Below are 18,464 nucleotides of genomic sequence, written 5' to 3' on the forward strand. Positions count from 1 at the left end.
TTTAGCAAACCTGTTTTATATCAGTAAATGGAGCTGTATCAATGCCTTTTATGTGTAGGTGAGAGGGTAGACCTGCCATATGTGTAAAGATGAAGTCCTGATGCTTTGGGTTTTGAGGAGAACATTGAAACAGAATTGCCTTTTTATATACACTGCCAGGTCAGTTCTAGGTCAGTCTTTTTTTAACATGATTAAAACTCTTATTATTAAGGCTAAAAAGTATAATTATATGGTACCTACTGATGCTTTCAGCAAAAATTAAAGGTGAAGTGTGTAATTTCTAAACTGCTAGTCCTAGAAATTATGACTGTTTTCAAAAAGGTTTCCCTACACGCTTCCCCATCAGTCATTGGTTTGTCAAACAGATAGTTCCGCCCCCAAACTCACACCATTGGTTGAGCCGCTGCTTCTGTTGTAAGGAAGACTCTGCATGCAACCACAAAGCCACAGTCATCACAGTTTTAGCATAACAAAATTATACACCTCATCTTTAAGGGACAACATTTGAATCAACTTAAAAAACGACTGTGTAAAATATACTTTGGTAACCATAATTTCTGTCAATAACATCCACAAATATTAACAAATAAGACAAAAAGTGTCTTAAACTGTTCCAAGGTCCAATTTAATTTAAGTGGTTTCACAGTGATAAAAACTATGGAAACTGTGGTAAATCTTTCAGCAGTCCTGTAAGATTTAACTCAGATTAAGGACATTTGTGATTAAATTAAAAGAAATGTAATTTTTTCTTATCTGAAAGCAGAACATAAATCCAGATGGGACAACGCTGATATGCAGTGCTATATCATGTTACAATACACCACGCTCCTAAGCTATGATATGCTTTGCTCTGTCTTTTGTTTCACATTTTATAATAACAGACATTAAATCGCATGACCAAACACCAATGAAATCAAAAGCACTCACCAATGAGTCTCGGATGACTTCACTCTTATAAAAATCTGGAAAGGAAAAGAGAAGGTTAGAAGTCATTCAAAAGCTTTTAAATTCATTGCGACTTACAGGACACACTACAGTACAAAAGTTTAGGGTCAGTAAGTTTCTGTCTGTTAGGAAATTAATATGTTTATTCAGCAAGGATGCATTCATTTGATGAAAAGTAACAGCAAAGACATTTATAATGTTACAAAAGATTTCTGTTTCAAATCAGTGCTTTCGATAGTTAGTTACGATAGTGTGTGTATATATATATATATATATATATATATATATATATATATATATATATATATATATATATTTGATATATGTGTGTATATCAAAGAGTGTCCACAAAAATATTAAGCAGCACAATTGTTTGCAACATCGATAAAAATAAGAAATGTTCCTTGAGCACCAAATCAGAATCGTGTGAAACTGAAGACTGGAGTAATGTCTGCTGAAATTTCAGTTTGTATCAATTGTATCACAGAAGTAATTGCAATTAATACCAAAGTAAAAAACAGTCATTTTAATTTCCAATTAGTTCAGTCAGTGTACTGTTTGAGTGCATGAATTACTCCGGGATATTGGTTTGTTTGAACTCAGAGGGAGTGTCAGCCACATTAAACAAGTTAACAGCTTAAGTCATTTGTGGATTAATGCGTATTAGAGATGAAAACCGTTTAAAACGATTCAGTTCGATTTGGTGAACTGGTTCAAAAGATCCGGTTACATCGAATGATTCATTCGCGAACCAGATATGACAAACTGCTTTGATTTGAACTGTCTTACAACAGACACGGAAGAGAAGACAATGCTGAATAAAGTCGTAGTTTTTGCTATTTTTGGACCAAAATGTATTTTCGATGCTTCAAAATATTCTAACTGACCCTCTGATGTCACATGGACTACTTTGAAGATGTTTTTCTTACCTTTCTGGACATGGACAGTATACAGTACACACAGCTTCAATGGAGGGACTAGGAGCTCTCGGACTAAATCTAAAATATCTTAAACTGTGTTCCGAAGATAAATGGAGGTCTTACAGGTTTGGAACGACATGAGGGTGAGTTATTAATGACATAATTTTCTTTTTTGGGGGAACTATCCCTTTAACACTATAGCACTATCAAAACATTGCAAGGTTTATCTGAGCATAACCAGCCTGACAACAGCTCAACCAATAGTGTGATTCTGGGGGTGTGGCCATCTCTTGAAAGGCAATTTGAGTGTTTGGAAAAACTGAAAACAGTCAGTTATTTTTTTGTTTTTGTTTTTATGGTGTCACTGGTGACACAGAAATGACACACTGCAGTGTAATTAATAAATTAAGAGAAGAATCAGAGAGAAGCAGCCAGTTCAGCTGGCATCAGTCACCTCGTGATATCCGATCTTCCTGGCTGAGGTGAAGGGTGAAGTAAGTGTCAAGCAGAGGAGAGCCATTCTTGTTCACAATGTTACGTGCTGCTATGCTCCGCAAGTGACGTAAACGCCTCTGTCGGGACAAAGAAAGAAAGACAGTCCATGAGAGAAAAAAAAGAGCAATAGCCAAGATGTTATTAGCATTTTAAGGATGCCATTTAACATCATTAATACTTTATTTCAGAATCTGTACATTAAACTCTTTCTAGCAATCAAGCATAATAAGTAAATGTTTTCATAATTTTTTGTGAAAAAAGCATACAGTATGATCTTTAATTCACAAGCAATGAGTTTACGATGGCTTTTGTCAATGTGATTTGAGCAGTCAATGGGAATCATTGTGACATTTCTAAGAGTTCAAATCACTGATAACACAGTCACAAGCAAATGTGAACAAGAACAAACCAACACACACAGACACAAAACATCATTGTGCGTCTCACGTCACTACTAAGCCAAGTCCTCCACCCTGACCAAAACATGACATCACTGACACACATCTGGCACAAATCCACCGCTTTGAAGGAGTCAAGGGAAAAGGGAATTGGAAGGCATGGAGGTTTACCTTAATTAGAGCATTTGTAGGTTAAAAAGAAGGAAAAAACAAGAAAGAGGCCCGTATTCATAAAGATTCTAAGAATCCTCTCAGAAAACTCTTAATTTAGCTTAAAAACTTTTACGTAGGAGTCTTTGCTTAAGAGTGAGTCGGGACCGATCTGAGAGCAACTCTGAGTAAGAAAAAGACAAAAACTTTAATCTTAGTGAGGAGGCGGGGTTGACCCCGTTGCTATGTATGACACAATCTTTTGAAGACTGTGATTGGTTGGTTGTCCAAGAAGAAGAAAAAAAAAAAAAAAAGAGTGATTTTAAGTATAGGGTCTATTCTAATTCTCACTTTGAATTTACATGCGTAACTTTTCTTATTTGACCGTTCTCTCTCTCTCACACACACACACACATTATATGTGTGTATATAAACCTTTTTTTTTTTTTTTATTAACCTTGCTTTTTATGTCCTATAAGGTATTTGACTGGCTTAGAATGATAAAAATTGTTCCACTCTTTCCAATTACAGTGATTGCTGTCCTACTTAAGTGGCGGTTTGAATGTTGGTTTTAATGTATCAAACATGGAATCAAAACCAAGAAGGAGCAAGAAAGCCAAACTGGACAGAGGAGCAGTGTTTACTGTTAGCCCAGTTAGTGGATGAACACAAGGCCATTCTTAAAGGAAAATTCAGGCCGGGTGTCACAGCAAGGGACAAGAAGCAGACATGGGAGCGTATAGCACAAACTATTAACGGTTCATTCCCCCTGCTTGTGCGCACCTATAAGCCTGCTATATTCATAAATGCAGTTTTTTGAGCCTGCAAGGTGGGAATGTCCAGTTGAAACGAAATGAACTGCGACACAATAAGATGTTCTGAAAGTGCTGTAATTGTTTGTGTGATCACTCTGCTTACAGAAGGTTGTGACAGACCCAAATCATCACTATTGCATTGTTGCATTTTCCCAGTTGCCAAATATTGTAATGTAGTGATTACTTTAAATTCTGGCGTTATGGCATTTCTGCGCTGTGTCGGAGATGTTAGCACGTCTAGAACATGATCCCTGCACGATCTAATCTATAGTGTCTTATTTACTCACTGTCATCCATTGTCTGCAACACATTTCTTCTGCCTCTTCGTCTTCCTGCCATTTTCTCCTCTGCTAAAGAAACTCTTAAGCCTCTTAAAAGTCCTCATCTGTGCTCCTAACAAGTTTGACCTTAAGACCTCTTTTAAGGGTTTAGATGCTTTCTGAATTACTTTTTTCTTTACTAGGATTTTTTCTTTAATTTTAAGAGTAAATGCCCACATTTCTAAGAATTTTCTTAGAATTTTGTCACTAGGAGCTACTTTTTGCATTAAGATTCTTTATGAATACGGGCCCAGGTCTACAATGGGACCCCAGAAAGGATGTTGCATGAGCTCAGCACATTAAAGTCTTCACCTGATCTGCTTTCATCATCACAACCAGAATTACCAGCACCATCCATGAGGCATTAAACACTAAATCTAAGTCATGGGATGCCCCACAGGATTACTGAAGCTACAGAAACAACACCATGCTTTGTTCAGTTTTCCCCCCATTTCTGTCTTGTTTCAGACAACAAAACACTGAGGAACATCCAGGGTCCCAGACTTGTCCCAGACTCTGACATGCAGAAGTTCAGTGGTACAGTTAAGTAGGTTAACAGACTACTTAACTAGCACAGGAACAAACAAGCTAGCGTATGATCAACTTTCCTTTATTAGGCAATTCACAGCTGTTTCAAACAGCTAAATGAAACCGAAACACCAAATCAAGCATGACTTAATGCTGAAGTTGATGAATTGCATCACATTGAATAGCATCGCTCTTCAGCTGCGCAAGAAATGACTGGAGTTCAATGGTGTGACAGAGGTCATTTGTAGTCCATAACAGTGGGCCTTTAGGACTTTGCCTCAAGAGTCACAAGTGACTGGTGTGAGTGTCAAAGCAATTGGTGTCATAACAACCATTTCCTGTAAAATACAATTCAGACAGGTGCGACAAGCTCTGACAACCCACTATCTTGTGACAGAGACTTCACATTTAGTTTCACATTTCAGTTTTTGAAAACAGTAAAAAAAATTCTGATAAAAATTGCAATTGAAACTTAAAATGTGATTTAAAAAAGCTCCAGACTGGCACTGCTTGTTTGGCCAAAAGTTTTTAGATTATACCAATATAACTATAAAACAATTATTATTATTACAAATTGTTATTATTAGAATTATTAAAGACGATTATTAAAACTACTACTAAATTGCATTATTAAAAAAGAAATATTACTTTTTTTTAAATTTCGCTGTAAAATAAAAAAGAGCATTTAAGGTAAAATATATTTAAAAATATTATTTATTATTATATTATTTCGTTGTACAGTACATCTACAAAATTACAATAAAAATATTTATGACTGTCGAAATCTTTTTCATTTTCAAACGTGAAACCATCAAGCATTTTTAACGGAAAAATGCAGGAAGACCTTAAAGCTTCTCTTTTGTTGACAACAGCAGGTTTGTAAGTACTTTAAATTTACTTTAAACATACAGCCCTATAAATTAAACACTTGAAACATACAAGATATTACAAGCACTGGTATAAACTGAAGCATTGGAATATATTACTGGCCACACTCCAAATGAATTTTTTTTTTTAATTAACTTACATTTAAAATGATATTATATTATGAAAAAATCTGGTTTGGTTATACCTGCATGAAAGCACTCTTTACTTAAAGCCATGACACAACATGTTTGCAGCGTTAGGTAATGCAACATTTCCCCTCACAGAATGCCAAGTCATCAACAGACACTGCTTTACAGGAAAACCTGCGAAAAACGCTTCCCGGGAACCAGTAATGTGATTAAACAGTCGATCACATTCAGGGCATGTATAAGTGATGTGTGTATTGCAACACTGCAATTATTACATCACATACAATCAAAGCTACTCTCTAATGGCAATCTCAAGTATTACAACAACAATACAGAATATGCAAATTGTCCCTGAAATAAATTTGAATGTGTCTTTTTTTAATTCAACACATAATATATACACAAATATAACAACAATGTTTTCTGGATGAAAAACCATATAAATATCAACGACTAAACTCTAACAAGAAACCAAGTGAATCAAACATTAATAACCTAAGGTCTTTCTTTGTATACCCCCCAAAACAATGTGTGCCAATCTTACAGTATGACATCATTCCTAGTCAGTTATGTCAGTGCTGTCAAAAAATCTGCAGTTCACACAGCTCACTCTAGAAGACAGCAACACTACAGCCTTTCTAACCATTTCCAAGGTCTTTGAAGCATGGATAATACATATTAGGATGCTGTCTGCTAGGTCTATTTTTTATTTGTGTTGGAGTTTGGAGATCCATCGTGACAAGACAACCAGACACTCACAGTATAACCGGTCTAGTATATTTAATAAACAAGACAGCGCTTTATTATTAACAACGTCTTAATTATTACTTCTCGTATTTATATTTCAAACTCCACTGCTGCATTCATAAAAGCTGACCAGAGCTTAACTGGACATGGAGGCCCAGTGTTATGATCATCCGGTTATATGTGACACATGCACAAACAGATCCGCTAGACATTACTCACTATAACCAGGCACATATAGAGCTCGTGGCTGGATGCTGCAGGTGTAACGTTACCTGTTGTGATGTGAGCTCCACATGCAGGACTCTGGAGGATGCTGCTCCGGGGGTGCTGCTGACAGCTCCAGCGGACACTGCGAGATCCCGACCGGCGATGGAGTTCATCCTTCTACGGAACCACAGGCGCTCGCCTCATTCAGCCACACAACTCAGCCCCATCGGCGAGAAACTCCCGCGCACGAAGGTGTCAGTTTCTGAACTTTCTTCGCAAACGTGCAGCTCTGTAATGTAACGTAATGGTACAGTGAGCACGCTAAACGCTGTTACTGGAGTCCCTACGGCGGCATAAACAAAGTAAGTCTTGCCTAGGAAGCCATTACCGCGACCTTGATCGGCAAACCCTCGCATGATGCCTATTGGCTGAAGAAGCTGTCAGTAAAATAGATGTTTGGTGACGTAAATGGATATTCTGAGTTGATTGGTGAACAGCTTGTCAATCAAAAGAAAAAGGGCGGGAGGAGGCCTTTAGAAACTCATGGTGCGCTCAGTGTTCCTACAAATATGAGGAAGTGAGGAGCCGTGTTGAGTAACGTGATCTAAACGGGGCGGAGTACTGAATTAAAACCGTTTGTTCTCCCGTTAAACGCAATACCACACTGAGCATTGCACTGATACGAGCCTGAAATGTATAATGTGTAATATATTGACAAACTGTCAGGGTTCTTGTATACATAAAACGATAAAAGTACAGTTCGCTGAACAAAGAGTTTTTTGTAAATGATACCAAAATGTTGAATATGTACACTAACATAATCAATTATTAATATTATCATTATTATTTTTATTATATATATATATATATATATATATATATATATATATATATATATATATATATATATATATATATATATATATATATATATATATATAGATATATAGATATATATATATATACATGGAGCACAAGAGGGCGCCATTGCCCAACTTTATTAATAATAAGTCAATCGTCTTGAAAACCTTGTTTCTAATAAAAAAAATTATAATAATATACAAATAATATAAACAAGTTACAATGAATCACTGATCATATATAATTTAAATATTTAAAATTAAATATTTTGATTCTTAGATCAAATTAAAAAAAAAAATTTAAGGAAATTTGGAAAACAAGGAGTAACCTATTTATTTTTGGGCTATTAAAAATAGACGTTTATATAAATATTTCAGTATAGTTCAGTGTTTACTTGCTTTGTTTATGTCTATACGGTACGTGTTCCTGTGATAAATCATATGATGTATCTCAAAGATATACTGGATTTTTCTGTGAATGTGAATTACAAAGTGTTATTTGGTTTATCAAAGCCATATATTAGTTTATCCGAAAATAAATCTTCAAGCTTATTATGTTTTATTTGTTCAGAGGATACAGATTTTTATATATTGATTAATTTCAAGAACTATATCACATGGCCTGTGGACATTGGACTAATAATCTGGAACTGTTGCATAAATCTCTAATAAAAAAAGAAAAGAAAAAAAAACCTAAGGCTGGGTTTAAAGATAGGAATAGGTGCTGTGTGTCAAGGACAGTGTTGTGGCTCAAAACAGGACAGACATAGTACTTTTCCATAAACGTTTATTCTGAAAATATATAAAAGTTTACTTTAAAGAATCAGGATTTCATAGACATCATTGACAACTGATATCAGAGATGGACACTGCAGCATTATTTGCATATTCGAACCTTAAAAGGCAGTTAGTCAAAACTGTGAATCTTTGGTTAAATGTCAGCATGTAAATGTTTATTATCCACCAGTGAAGTGCTGCAGGTCCCCTAAATCCATTAAATAATCAAACACAATAACAACTTTAATATCGCAGTTTAACATTTTAAGCATAAATACATTTCGGCACTTGAATTGAAGTTATTTGACATTCAAAAACAAATATTTGATTTGGCATGCAAACACATGTTTGAGGTCTCTCCAGTATGTAAATGAGATGAAATGTTGATGTCAAATAACATGCTGAAAACTGAACTATTAGTAGCATGTAAACTGAGCTCAACAAAGCATGTGCAACTTATATATGCAGAATTTATACTTCTGTGGTAAATTATCAATTGTCTTGCAAAATAAAATGACCATGCGCATTTATTAGCATTACGATAATACTATCACACATTTACGGGCATTCATTATAATCTTCACCTTCTGGATCTCACTTAATCTATGATCAAATAGGATCATTTTCTTAAAAGCAAAACACCCTGTCATATTTACTTTTGTTCCAACTTATTCCAACAGACGAATCACACTTTTGCTTCACCTCCTCTATTTGGTTACACAACCACCCTGTGATTTTCAGTGAGGCAAAACTCACAATAATTGCATTGCTTGTGCAGTAAAATAATATAATGGGGCAAACAAAATGTGCTTTTACATAGTACAGCATTTAAATTAAACCTTAAATAGATTACTTGTAAATGTATTGCCATATATTGAGGAATATCTACGTCCACCAGCTTTGAAATCTAGCATACTTCATGTAGCAATTGGTGTAGTATTTATTGCATAATGCCACCCAGTGGCAATAAGCAGAAGTGAATCAGGCTAGATTTACTTTACAGTTGTACACTAGTACTGTTTACTGTACTGAATGAGTAGAAACAGCATTGATTTCTTTCACCTTCTCTGAACAGGCACTTTAGTTGGGAGGCAGAGTGTTCTTTTATACAGTTATTATTCCTCAATGCTGCCTTTCATTGAATTTGAAGGGTGTCACTTTCATTTAGACCAAAACGGGTCTTGTAATTGTCAAAGAGAGACTTGAGGGACCTGATGTACATGGCATGGTACATGTCTATGACGTCCTGACTCGGCTCCTCGATTTTTGGAACTGTGATGGGTTCACCAACTGAAGAAAAAAGAAACATTAAAACAAATCATTCACAGACCCAAGTTAAACCAAGATCATGTCAACAAATGACTACATTTTAACCATTAATGTGGTTCTGATGTCAGCAAATATTGACTTCAATCTGAAAGAGCAGTTCTATCAACATGCAGACTGTCCTTGAACTGTATTTAACTATATTTAGGTTGTTTCATTATAACCCGTGTAAAACAGCTTTCTGTTTTGTGCTAGTTTAAAGCTAGCAGGATTCAAAACACACATGTATTATGTTATAAACATGAAACCTGTAAATAAAACAATATAAAGTGTGAATATAGATAACCTAAATACACTATAATAATAAAAAAATAATAATAATAATAAAAAAAAATAATATATATATATATATATATATATATATATATATATATATATATATATATATATATATATATATATATATATATATATATACACAGTATATAGCAAAATATTTATGTATAATTTAGCAAAAGGCATTACTCACCAACAGTAGTAATGGGTTTGCAATATGGTACAATGCCCCAGGACTCAGGGTAGAACAGTCCACAGCCATGAAACAGGCATGGGGCAAAGCCTAACATTTTCTGAAGCCTCTTTTGAATCGTGCGCCACCAAGAATCATCGTCAAAAATCAGCTGTTTGTAAGCCTCATTCTCACCAAACGAGTAGACAGGCACCAGATCAGCCCTGAGAGAGGAACAGGAAGTTAAAAGTTATAAAAATGGCAAACACATCTTTTAAAACACAAAGAGAATCGGCAAGTTCACATAAAAAAAAAAAAAAACTACTTCAGTGTAATTTTGTCATACAGTTTTGTGAGAAAAGAAAAGAATTTGAACTTTAGGAACTTGCTTATTAGGATAAATGCTTATTATATGAGATTTAATAGTTTAGGATTTTCTCATTACTATTGCTTTGTAATGATGTAGCTTAATTCAGCAAATATTCTCATTGTTTCTCCACATTTCCGATCACAAAATACTGCTTAATAGGCTTCACTCAAAACTGATTTGCTAACCCAGCAAGGGCTTATTTCTCAAGGGGCTTATTCTCATTCTGTCTTATTTATTGCTTGACAAGAGAACCTGAATCAGAGGAGACAGCATTTCAGGAAAAACTCAAGCTACTACCAGCTAACATAACCAGCACAGTGAACTTTTATTAAGTTTTGTGGAGTAAAGCAATAGCGCTGATTTGCAGTTCTCACCCTTGCTTGAGGGCCAGCTTCACAAAGCCTTTGCGTTTTTTCAGCGTGACAGAGTTCACTCCTGGGGCGCAGTCCAGAGACTCTGCAGCCCCTCCGATCACGATGACCACAGCGTTGCCCATACCGTTCCTAGACAGGAGGTAGTCAATGGAGTTACGGTTTACTGGGCAGATACCTGAAAAACAGAAGAGTCCCAAACTGGGGGTTTGTGAAGGAACTACAGGGGTTCTTGAGTTTATGAAAAGTTAAACAAATCAAAGAAATGTAAAATTGAATTGACCTAAATGAATCATTTTCAAATAAAAACACGCTTAATAAAAAAGCTGAAATGTTTATTTCTTTACCTGTGTGTGTTTAATATTGCATTGAATCAACAACAGAGATACATAAACATGCAAATGTGTTGTTAACTTACTGAAACAATAACCTATAATATCAGCGGCTACTTCAAGGTTTTGGTCAAAATATTTAGATAAAAAAACTGTTGTTTGAATGACATTTTTAAATCCTTGGGGCCAGTTTTACTAAAAGCTTGCACTAGCGCAAACCGCCTTTGGCGTTAATTTACTAAAGACGCGCAGTGAAGAATTCACACTGAACAGGCATGGACAGTTATTTTTGCACCTAACCTTATGGAATATGAATTTGTAGGCATTTCTCTTTCAGATGCAAAATTTATGGGATATTCAAATGATTTACGCAATGTTTGCACTTTAATAATATTAACATTATTTAATGCCCAAAAAAAGCATGTCTTAAACTATTTTGCACTTGAAATGGCTGCCGTTGTTGTTGTTAGGAAGAGGCACCACAAAGAACATGTGGTAGAAGGGAGAGGATTTTTTTCCACACATATTCATTTATTTGGAATGCCAGAAGAACACATTTTTGAAATTCAATTCAAGTTTATTTGTATAGCGTTTTTTACGATACAATTTGTTGCAAGCCAACTTTACAGAAAATTAAGTTTCTACTATTTTTACTAGTAGCTTATCAGTGGTGACTGTCAGTTATCTGAACAAATAATTTGACAAGCCATGTTATTTTTTATTTGTTTCAGGAGAAGCAAAGAAGACTTGGAACCCACAACTAGGAGTCACGCAATACTTGGTCTATCAAAATTCTGGAAACCCTAAATTTTGAAAACCTAACCCTAACCCTACCTTTTACCCTATCGCTACACATAACTCCACCCATTAGTTCCACATAGGTGGAGCTGGATATCCAAAGAGGGGGAGCTGAAGGCCATTTGGCTCTTCATTGAGCATTACTTGAATTGTTTGGGATCCATTTCTTTTCAATGTACTGTGGCTAATTTATTTATTTATTTGCAACTACACTAATTTGCGCTGCACTTGATATATTGCGTTGTTCAATTTATAAATTAGTAGATGTTGCATCTGTGTTTCTTAATTTGTGCGTTGTTAGTAAATCACCCACACAAATTTCCACGTCGATTGGCGCTGTTTTGGAATCGCACTAACTAGCCTTGTTTAGTGTAACCAAAATAACCCAAGTTGGGTTGTTTTTATCCCAGCATTTTTCAGAGTGTATTGACGTTTGTTTCCTCTAAGAGAGTGGAAGAAAATTCTATCAATCTCAGGGAACATAGGGCAGGTTCCAACAGAAGTTCTTTAAAGATATTGACATCAGCACAAGTAGGGCAGTGCAAAAGGACAAAGTTTAGAGGTCCTTTATAGACTGTAGGGTTCTTATCTACAACACAGAGAGGAAAAGAATGGCCTTCTTTTTAATTAAAATAAACTTCATGCATTGTTTCAGTTTGTTCTTCACTCACATGATGCAACTACAGGCAATGAATACATGAAACTATATTTACCTCCAGACATCAGGTACTCCCTTAACACTGGCAAGCGGAAGTTTCCTGCTAATGTAGCTAGAGACGGCTTGATTCCAGGGAATATCTTGGAGAATCCTGTGGCCTCCGTCCCAAAGTTACAAAAACCACCAAAACAGAAGATGCCATGAGGGTGATAGCCAAAAATGTAGTTTCGGCTGGGAAGCAGGTTATGTGTCTTGATGAGCTGAAAATAATCAATGAGAAAACTGTGATTAATTCAAATACGAAGGCCAAATTCAACGTGGGAAATGATCAAATTCATTCATTTTAACAGCTGTTGAATATGTATTTTGCATTAAACAGACCTATTTTCCAAGATTTAGGACAAAGGTCAGTAATGACATACTTTATATAAAGGCAATAAACGCTCTTTACTCTGACACAGTTACAATTACTGTACTGTGTGTACATTATATTGTTCACAAACACATTTTCTTATCAAGAATTATCATTAAGCACTTATCTGCTGTCCTAATATATATTCTTTTCAGCAGATAATTAAGGACAGACATTGGCTTGCAGTAGATATTAGAATGGAGCACCAGTTACCATCTTAAAAGGAAGCGAATGCACTCAGTGTATGTACAGAGTGTAAAAGCTGCATAGCCTTTGTACATTAGAACAGCTAATCAAACAGGCATTGTTGCATAATGACATTAATGGAAGAAAAAAAAACAATGGTTTTAAGACGGGATGGTTTAACCGCCTGGAAGAGGCTTAGACAAAGTCTAGCCTATGGAATGTTTGCTGGTGCCCTTGTTTTTCAGATTAAGTCTCAAAACAATACCTCTTTGCTATAGATAACTTCATGTTATTTTTATCATTGTATGGTGTTTTGTGAGTGGTTAACATAACATTGCTATGCAGTTGCTAAGATTTTCCAAAGGTACGGTCACATTAGCTAAATTTTATGGATAAAACAGATTCATTGACAATAGTGATGTATGAAGTTACTTCCAAAGCAAGCAACTTTCCGTTGTTCAATTTGGCAAATTCGCATTTCAAACTAAAACCTGTTGCGAAATCTCGGGCGAAAGTCTTTCACCTTCATGAAAGAAGTTCCCAATTGTGTGGATTCCTGAAAATTTGCCAAACAATGGTAAATGTGACCACACCTGTAAGTGTTTTTACTGCATTGTTATGTGATTGCCAGGGTTGCCAGGTTTTTACTACATCGTTACGTGAATACTGGGTTGCCAGGTGTTTGCTTTCTAGTCCAAGTCAAAACATTTTTTATCTATAATATTTTTTATATATATAAAATTTCCACTAACAATTGTATCTAGCGTGTGTGTGTGTGTGTGTGTGTTTGTGTGTTGAATGTGGTTTTGATTTAATATGAATACTTAAAATTAACATTTGCATTAAATTACCGTTTCTTAGGCCAGGATTTGTACTATAGAGAAAGTGTGTCAGAGAGATAATAGTTTACGTTTATTCTCTTTCATTATCTCTGTGTATGATAATAATGTGTTTGACTCATAATTTAGTGCTAGTAAATTTTCTGAAACACCTAGTTGTTCTACAGAGGCCTGTACTCTACCATGCATATAAGTAAGATACAAACAGAAAAACCAGTACTCAGTGATTAAGCTTCGCTGAGCAGGACGAGCAAAGTCTAGCAGTGCACTTACAACTCATCAGATCCACCCAACCCAAGAGCAATGTCAAGCAGAGAAAAGAACAGGATAAAACTAATGGCTGATGAAAAGTATTTTTTATCTTTTCCCCTTTGCACTTAACAGAGTTATCAATGCATATTTAAACATTTTAGCTGACAGGAATATATAATATATAATTGTGGAATATACCACAATTCAAATGTCTGGGTCAGTAATTATTTTCTAAAACAAGTGAATGCTTTTATTCAGAAAGGATGCATTAAATTGTTCAAGTGTGACAGTAAAGACTTTCACATTATTACAGATTGTATTGTATTCTTTTGAACATTCCATTTAACAATCCTAAAAAAATATTTAAAATATCTCTGTTTATATAAATGTAATCTGGTTGAGGAACATTAAAAAAAAAATTACAGACCCCAAATTTTTGAACGTAAATGTATACCCAAAGTGAAATATCAAGACATTGTATGAAAAAGAAAATAAATAGTAAATAATGAATCATTTTGCGTGAACTGTCTCTTTAAATCTATATATAAATGTTGGAGTATTTGTACTTTGACATTTGCAAAGTCCTTATATTTCCTAATTCCACTATGAGGATCTTTATTTATGTAACTATTAGCTGTTCAGTTTTTATTTTTGTTAAACTTTAAAGTTGCATAAGATGTAAAATCACTCACTCTTATGGGAAAATAGTCTCTAAAGTATTTCCACACAGTCCAATTCCTCACCCAGGACGATCTGCGGCCTCCTAAGATATTGGAACATTAAGAAAGAATACAAATGCAAACACAGTCACAACAAGCATCCTTCATTTCTAAACAGATTGAATCTTGAATGGCGTGTTTTATTTGGGGAGAGAAAAATGAAAAGGTTACCTTCATTAGGGGTATTCCAGTCATAGATCAGCCAGGCGATGTAAATGCTGGCAATTACCCAGCAGTCTGTGCAAAACATGTAAATCAGCAGCAAAGAGCAGCCAATGCCTAGAAGAGCAAAAAGAGGATTTAGAGTTTAGAGTAACAGTTCACCTAAAAATACAAATTTACTGGAATTTACAAAACTTCAGTTCATCCAACATGTAGATAAGTTAGTTTTTTCATCAGTACAGATTTGTAGAAAATTAAGCATTGCATTACTTGCTCACCAATGGATGCAATGAATGGGTGCTGTCAGAATGAGTGACCAAAAAGCTAATAAAAACATCACAATAATCCACAATTAATCCGCATAACTCCAGTCAATCAATTAACATCATGTGAAGCAAAAATATGTGTGTTTACCAAATCCATCACTTGAGCCATTTTAACTTTAAACAGTCACTTCTAGACAAAAAGAGTTACCATTGTTAATCCCTCACATCAAAATCCAACAACATACTGGTTTAGAATGGATTTGCACTGTTTTCACTTGTAAACAGTGCTTAATCTGTGCATATTTCTCTCCTTAATCAGACAAGACCACTGTTTCACTGGAGCAATATTATGGATAGCATATTTTAGCTGGAAGCAACATTTTGGAGTTTTTCCTTACAAACACAGCTCTTCACTTCACAAGATGTTAATTGATAGACAGCATTACTTGTGGATTATTTTGATGTTTTTGCCAGCTGTTTGGACTCTCATTCTGACGGCATCCATTCACAGCAGAGAATCCACTGGTGAGCAAATAATGTAATGTTAAATTCCTGCAAACTAATCTACATCTTGGATGACCTAAGGGTAATTAAACTAATTTTTCATAATTTTTTGGGTGGGAGGTGAACTATTCATTTCAACACTGAAATTATTTCATATGAAATCAGTAAGGCAACACAATGTCCTACATTGTAAATTCTCTAAACTGTCGACTTTAGTCTCTTAATAAACTTAACTCTTCTACTCACCCATGGCAAGAAATGTAATGACAAACTGCAGGACAGAGATCATCTGCAGATGTTTCACGATCTTGGATTGTGTCAGCCAGGGGACGGAGGGCAGGTCGTGTAAGGCCGAGAGGATGCTGGAGCCTGAGCCTATATTATGGGGTTTAAAGGAGAGTTAGAATTAACCAGTTTAATGATGTGGGAATGTTTGTTCTCTATATTAAGTTTTGTCTGAAGCCTAGGAATAAATGCCGAGATGCACATCATGATTATGACGAATGGTGCCATTTGGGTTGTTTTTGGTGCAAACGACGTGATCTGATACCAAAATCTCAGAAATACTCTCTGAAGATGCATGAAATAACAAACTAGTGACCGTTTGCTATTAGAATGAGAGCACACAACCAACACTGTGATACTTCTAATTCATTATTCACAAAACTCTAGCAAATTTTACACAGTGCCAAAAAGATAAGATGCAGTGAAACACAAGTACACACACTTCTCCTACAATCACAAGACAACATAATCCCATATTAACTGAATCCTTCCTGACTGAAAATAACAAACATCAGTCACAGTGCAAAGTAAGACACTGTAACATTTCTCTCGATGATTAGAACAAGAATTAGCTGTCAGACACTGAATTAATCTCACTTAAATGTCTAAACTTTTATGTGTTTGCATACATTTACATGTATACATTTAATTAAATGATAAAGCACTCAATTAAATTAGAACGTAATTATTTTTTAAAATACTTTTACATACCCTTTTTCACACCAAAATATGCAGCGAGTATGGTCTTCATGGTTGAGGTACGAATAATAATAAATGAAACAGAATAAATCTCGCTGGTGGAAGTTGAGCTGCTCTACAGCATCCCTCTCTGCACTGGCGTCAGCCGCGAGATCACAGGCGCGCGCTTGTCATTTAAGCGCCTCGGAAGGAGGAGTATAAAAAGCGCTGTCAATCAAACTATAACCGCCTTCGCTCTCAGAAATATTTTAAGACGAAAAGTTTTCAAGTATTGAAATCCCCAGAAAACTGTTTCTGTCTGATTAATTTCCGTCTACAACAGCTGGTTAGAGAGTCAAACTTTCAAAGGTCCGTGCTGAGATGGTTTGCTCTTCTTCCTCTGATCTGGGGGTTTTAAAGGTCTGTGAAGGTAAACTAGACGGGGAAGGTCGCCCAGCCAATCAGATGGAGGAAACTTTAGCCCCGCCCTCAGACTTTATTGACCAGCACTGATTGTCCAGTCTTTATAAAAACAATCAGTTACTACTTTTTATTTTCTCATATATTTTAACTTAAAAATATTTAAATTACACCAAGGCTGAATTATTATATTAATGAAAATAACACTTTTTAGGTCATTATACTCAATCGGCCTCAGAATAGAGAAATTAAAGAATGTCCAATAGGACTGTTTCATAATTCACAGTTTTTCGTTTTCACAACACCAAGTCCAGTGACCTTTATTGGCCTATTCTTCTTACCAGGCTTGGCCAGCACTCAGATGGCAAAAAGACAACTCACCTTTATCTCTGTCTGATCTGCAGCTGCTCAAGTATATCTCAACTGCTTGAAATATAGCCTAAATATGTGTTATGTTTGATGTATTTTTATGTCTTCGTAGATAATGCAGAGTATTTTGCTGAGCAGTAGATATTTAGTATATATAGAATGCAATTTAGTGTACAATTTTGAGTTAATAAATTGAGCAATTTGGGTTTTTAAAGTATTAACGTTTATGAAATAATGCTTAGCCTGCTAGTTCTGAATAATATTTTATGTTTATCTATTAACTTTAGGTCTTTTTATATCTGATATCACAGTAGGTATAACTGATATTTTAATCAGGGTGCCAATAATCAGCCAGTTTGATGAGGAAATATATTCAGTCTAGACAGTAAATTACACAAGCTCACTGTAATTTGTACTGTATCAATATCAAAGGTCCATTTGGCAGAGCTCATATATTTGGTCTTTGAACTTTTATCTCTATTAGACAAATACTCATTTGGCATTAATTGATGTACATTGGCATACTTATGTCTCATATAATCTGAAGGTAAACAGAGAAAATATATTTGCAGCAGCTTTATACAATATTCTTTTTCTTTCTTGTAACCTAATGTTTACTTCATCAGCAGACATGGAAAAACAGAACATTATTCTTACAAGTGTCTTTATTGTTTTTTTTACCTGTGCAATAGCAGTCATCCACAATGCATGTTTTTACCGACTAGTGCAGGTGCAGATAAGGTGTTGCTGAAATGATAAAATGAGTAGCATCTGGTCTACTTGTACTTTGCTCTTTTGTTCTAAAAGAAATAACAATTAATGATAACATCAGTTTTTCACATCGAGATAGGAGACATCTCATTTAAAGATTTTGATTGGGCAGGAAAATCA

The 18,464-nt window shown here is 35.1% G+C and overlaps 2 protein-coding genes across 3 annotated transcripts in view; both read right to left on the reverse strand.

The window, feature by feature from the left end:
- The window catches only part of uvrag (UV radiation resistance associated gene), a 96,672-nt gene extending 89,709 nt beyond the window's left edge, over positions 1–6,963 (reverse strand). Inside the window, exons 1-4 of one of the 2 annotated variants that reach the window (XM_052567237.1) lie at positions 6,915–6,963; positions 6,607–6,830; positions 2,320–2,437; positions 928–962 (exon numbers count right to left, since the gene is read on the reverse strand). In XM_052567237.1, coding sequence (XP_052423197.1) covers positions 928–962; positions 2,320–2,437; positions 6,607–6,714 — 261 coding nt within the window. In that variant the 5' untranslated portion in view covers positions 6,715–6,830; positions 6,915–6,963. Of the gene's footprint in view, positions 1–927; positions 963–2,319; positions 2,438–6,606 lie in introns of both variants that reach the window. The other variant, XM_052567236.1, reaches the window with a different exon arrangement.
- A 1,208-nt stretch (positions 6,964–8,171) lies between these two features.
- dgat2 (diacylglycerol O-acyltransferase 2) lies at positions 8,172–17,181 on the reverse strand. The gene is made up of 8 exons (XM_052568253.1): positions 16,818–17,181; positions 16,068–16,196; positions 15,061–15,168; positions 14,863–14,933; positions 12,537–12,741; positions 10,697–10,871; positions 9,974–10,176; positions 8,172–9,468 (listed from the first exon to the last, which is right to left on the reverse strand). The coding sequence occupies exons 1-8, from the start codon at positions 16,855–16,857 to the stop codon at positions 9,314–9,316; spliced, it is 1,086 nt and encodes a 361-aa protein (XP_052424213.1). The 5' UTR covers positions 16,858–17,181; the 3' UTR covers positions 8,172–9,313.
- Positions 17,182–18,464: the final 1,283 nt, after the last annotated feature.

Source organism: Carassius gibelio, chromosome B10 (genome assembly GCF_023724105.1).
Source record: "Carassius gibelio isolate Cgi1373 ecotype wild population from Czech Republic chromosome B10, carGib1.2-hapl.c, whole genome shotgun sequence".
Lineage (NCBI taxonomy): Eukaryota > Metazoa > Chordata > Actinopteri > Cypriniformes > Cyprinidae > Carassius > Carassius gibelio.

Bases quoted from the DNA above. Each gene is read 5' to 3' on its own strand.
- dgat2 (XM_052568253.1), bottom strand. From the start codon at position 16,857: ATGAAGACCATACTCGCTGCATATTTTGGTGTGAAAAAGG. The intron at 14,934-15,060 runs GTAACCTTTTCA...CCAATATCTTAG, and splicing joins CTGGAATACCCCTAATGAAG to GAGGCCGCAGATCGTCCTGG. The intron at 10,872-12,536 runs GTAAATATAGTT...TCTGTTTTTCAG, and splicing joins GGAGTACCTGATGTCTGGAG to GTATCTGCCCAGTAAACCGT.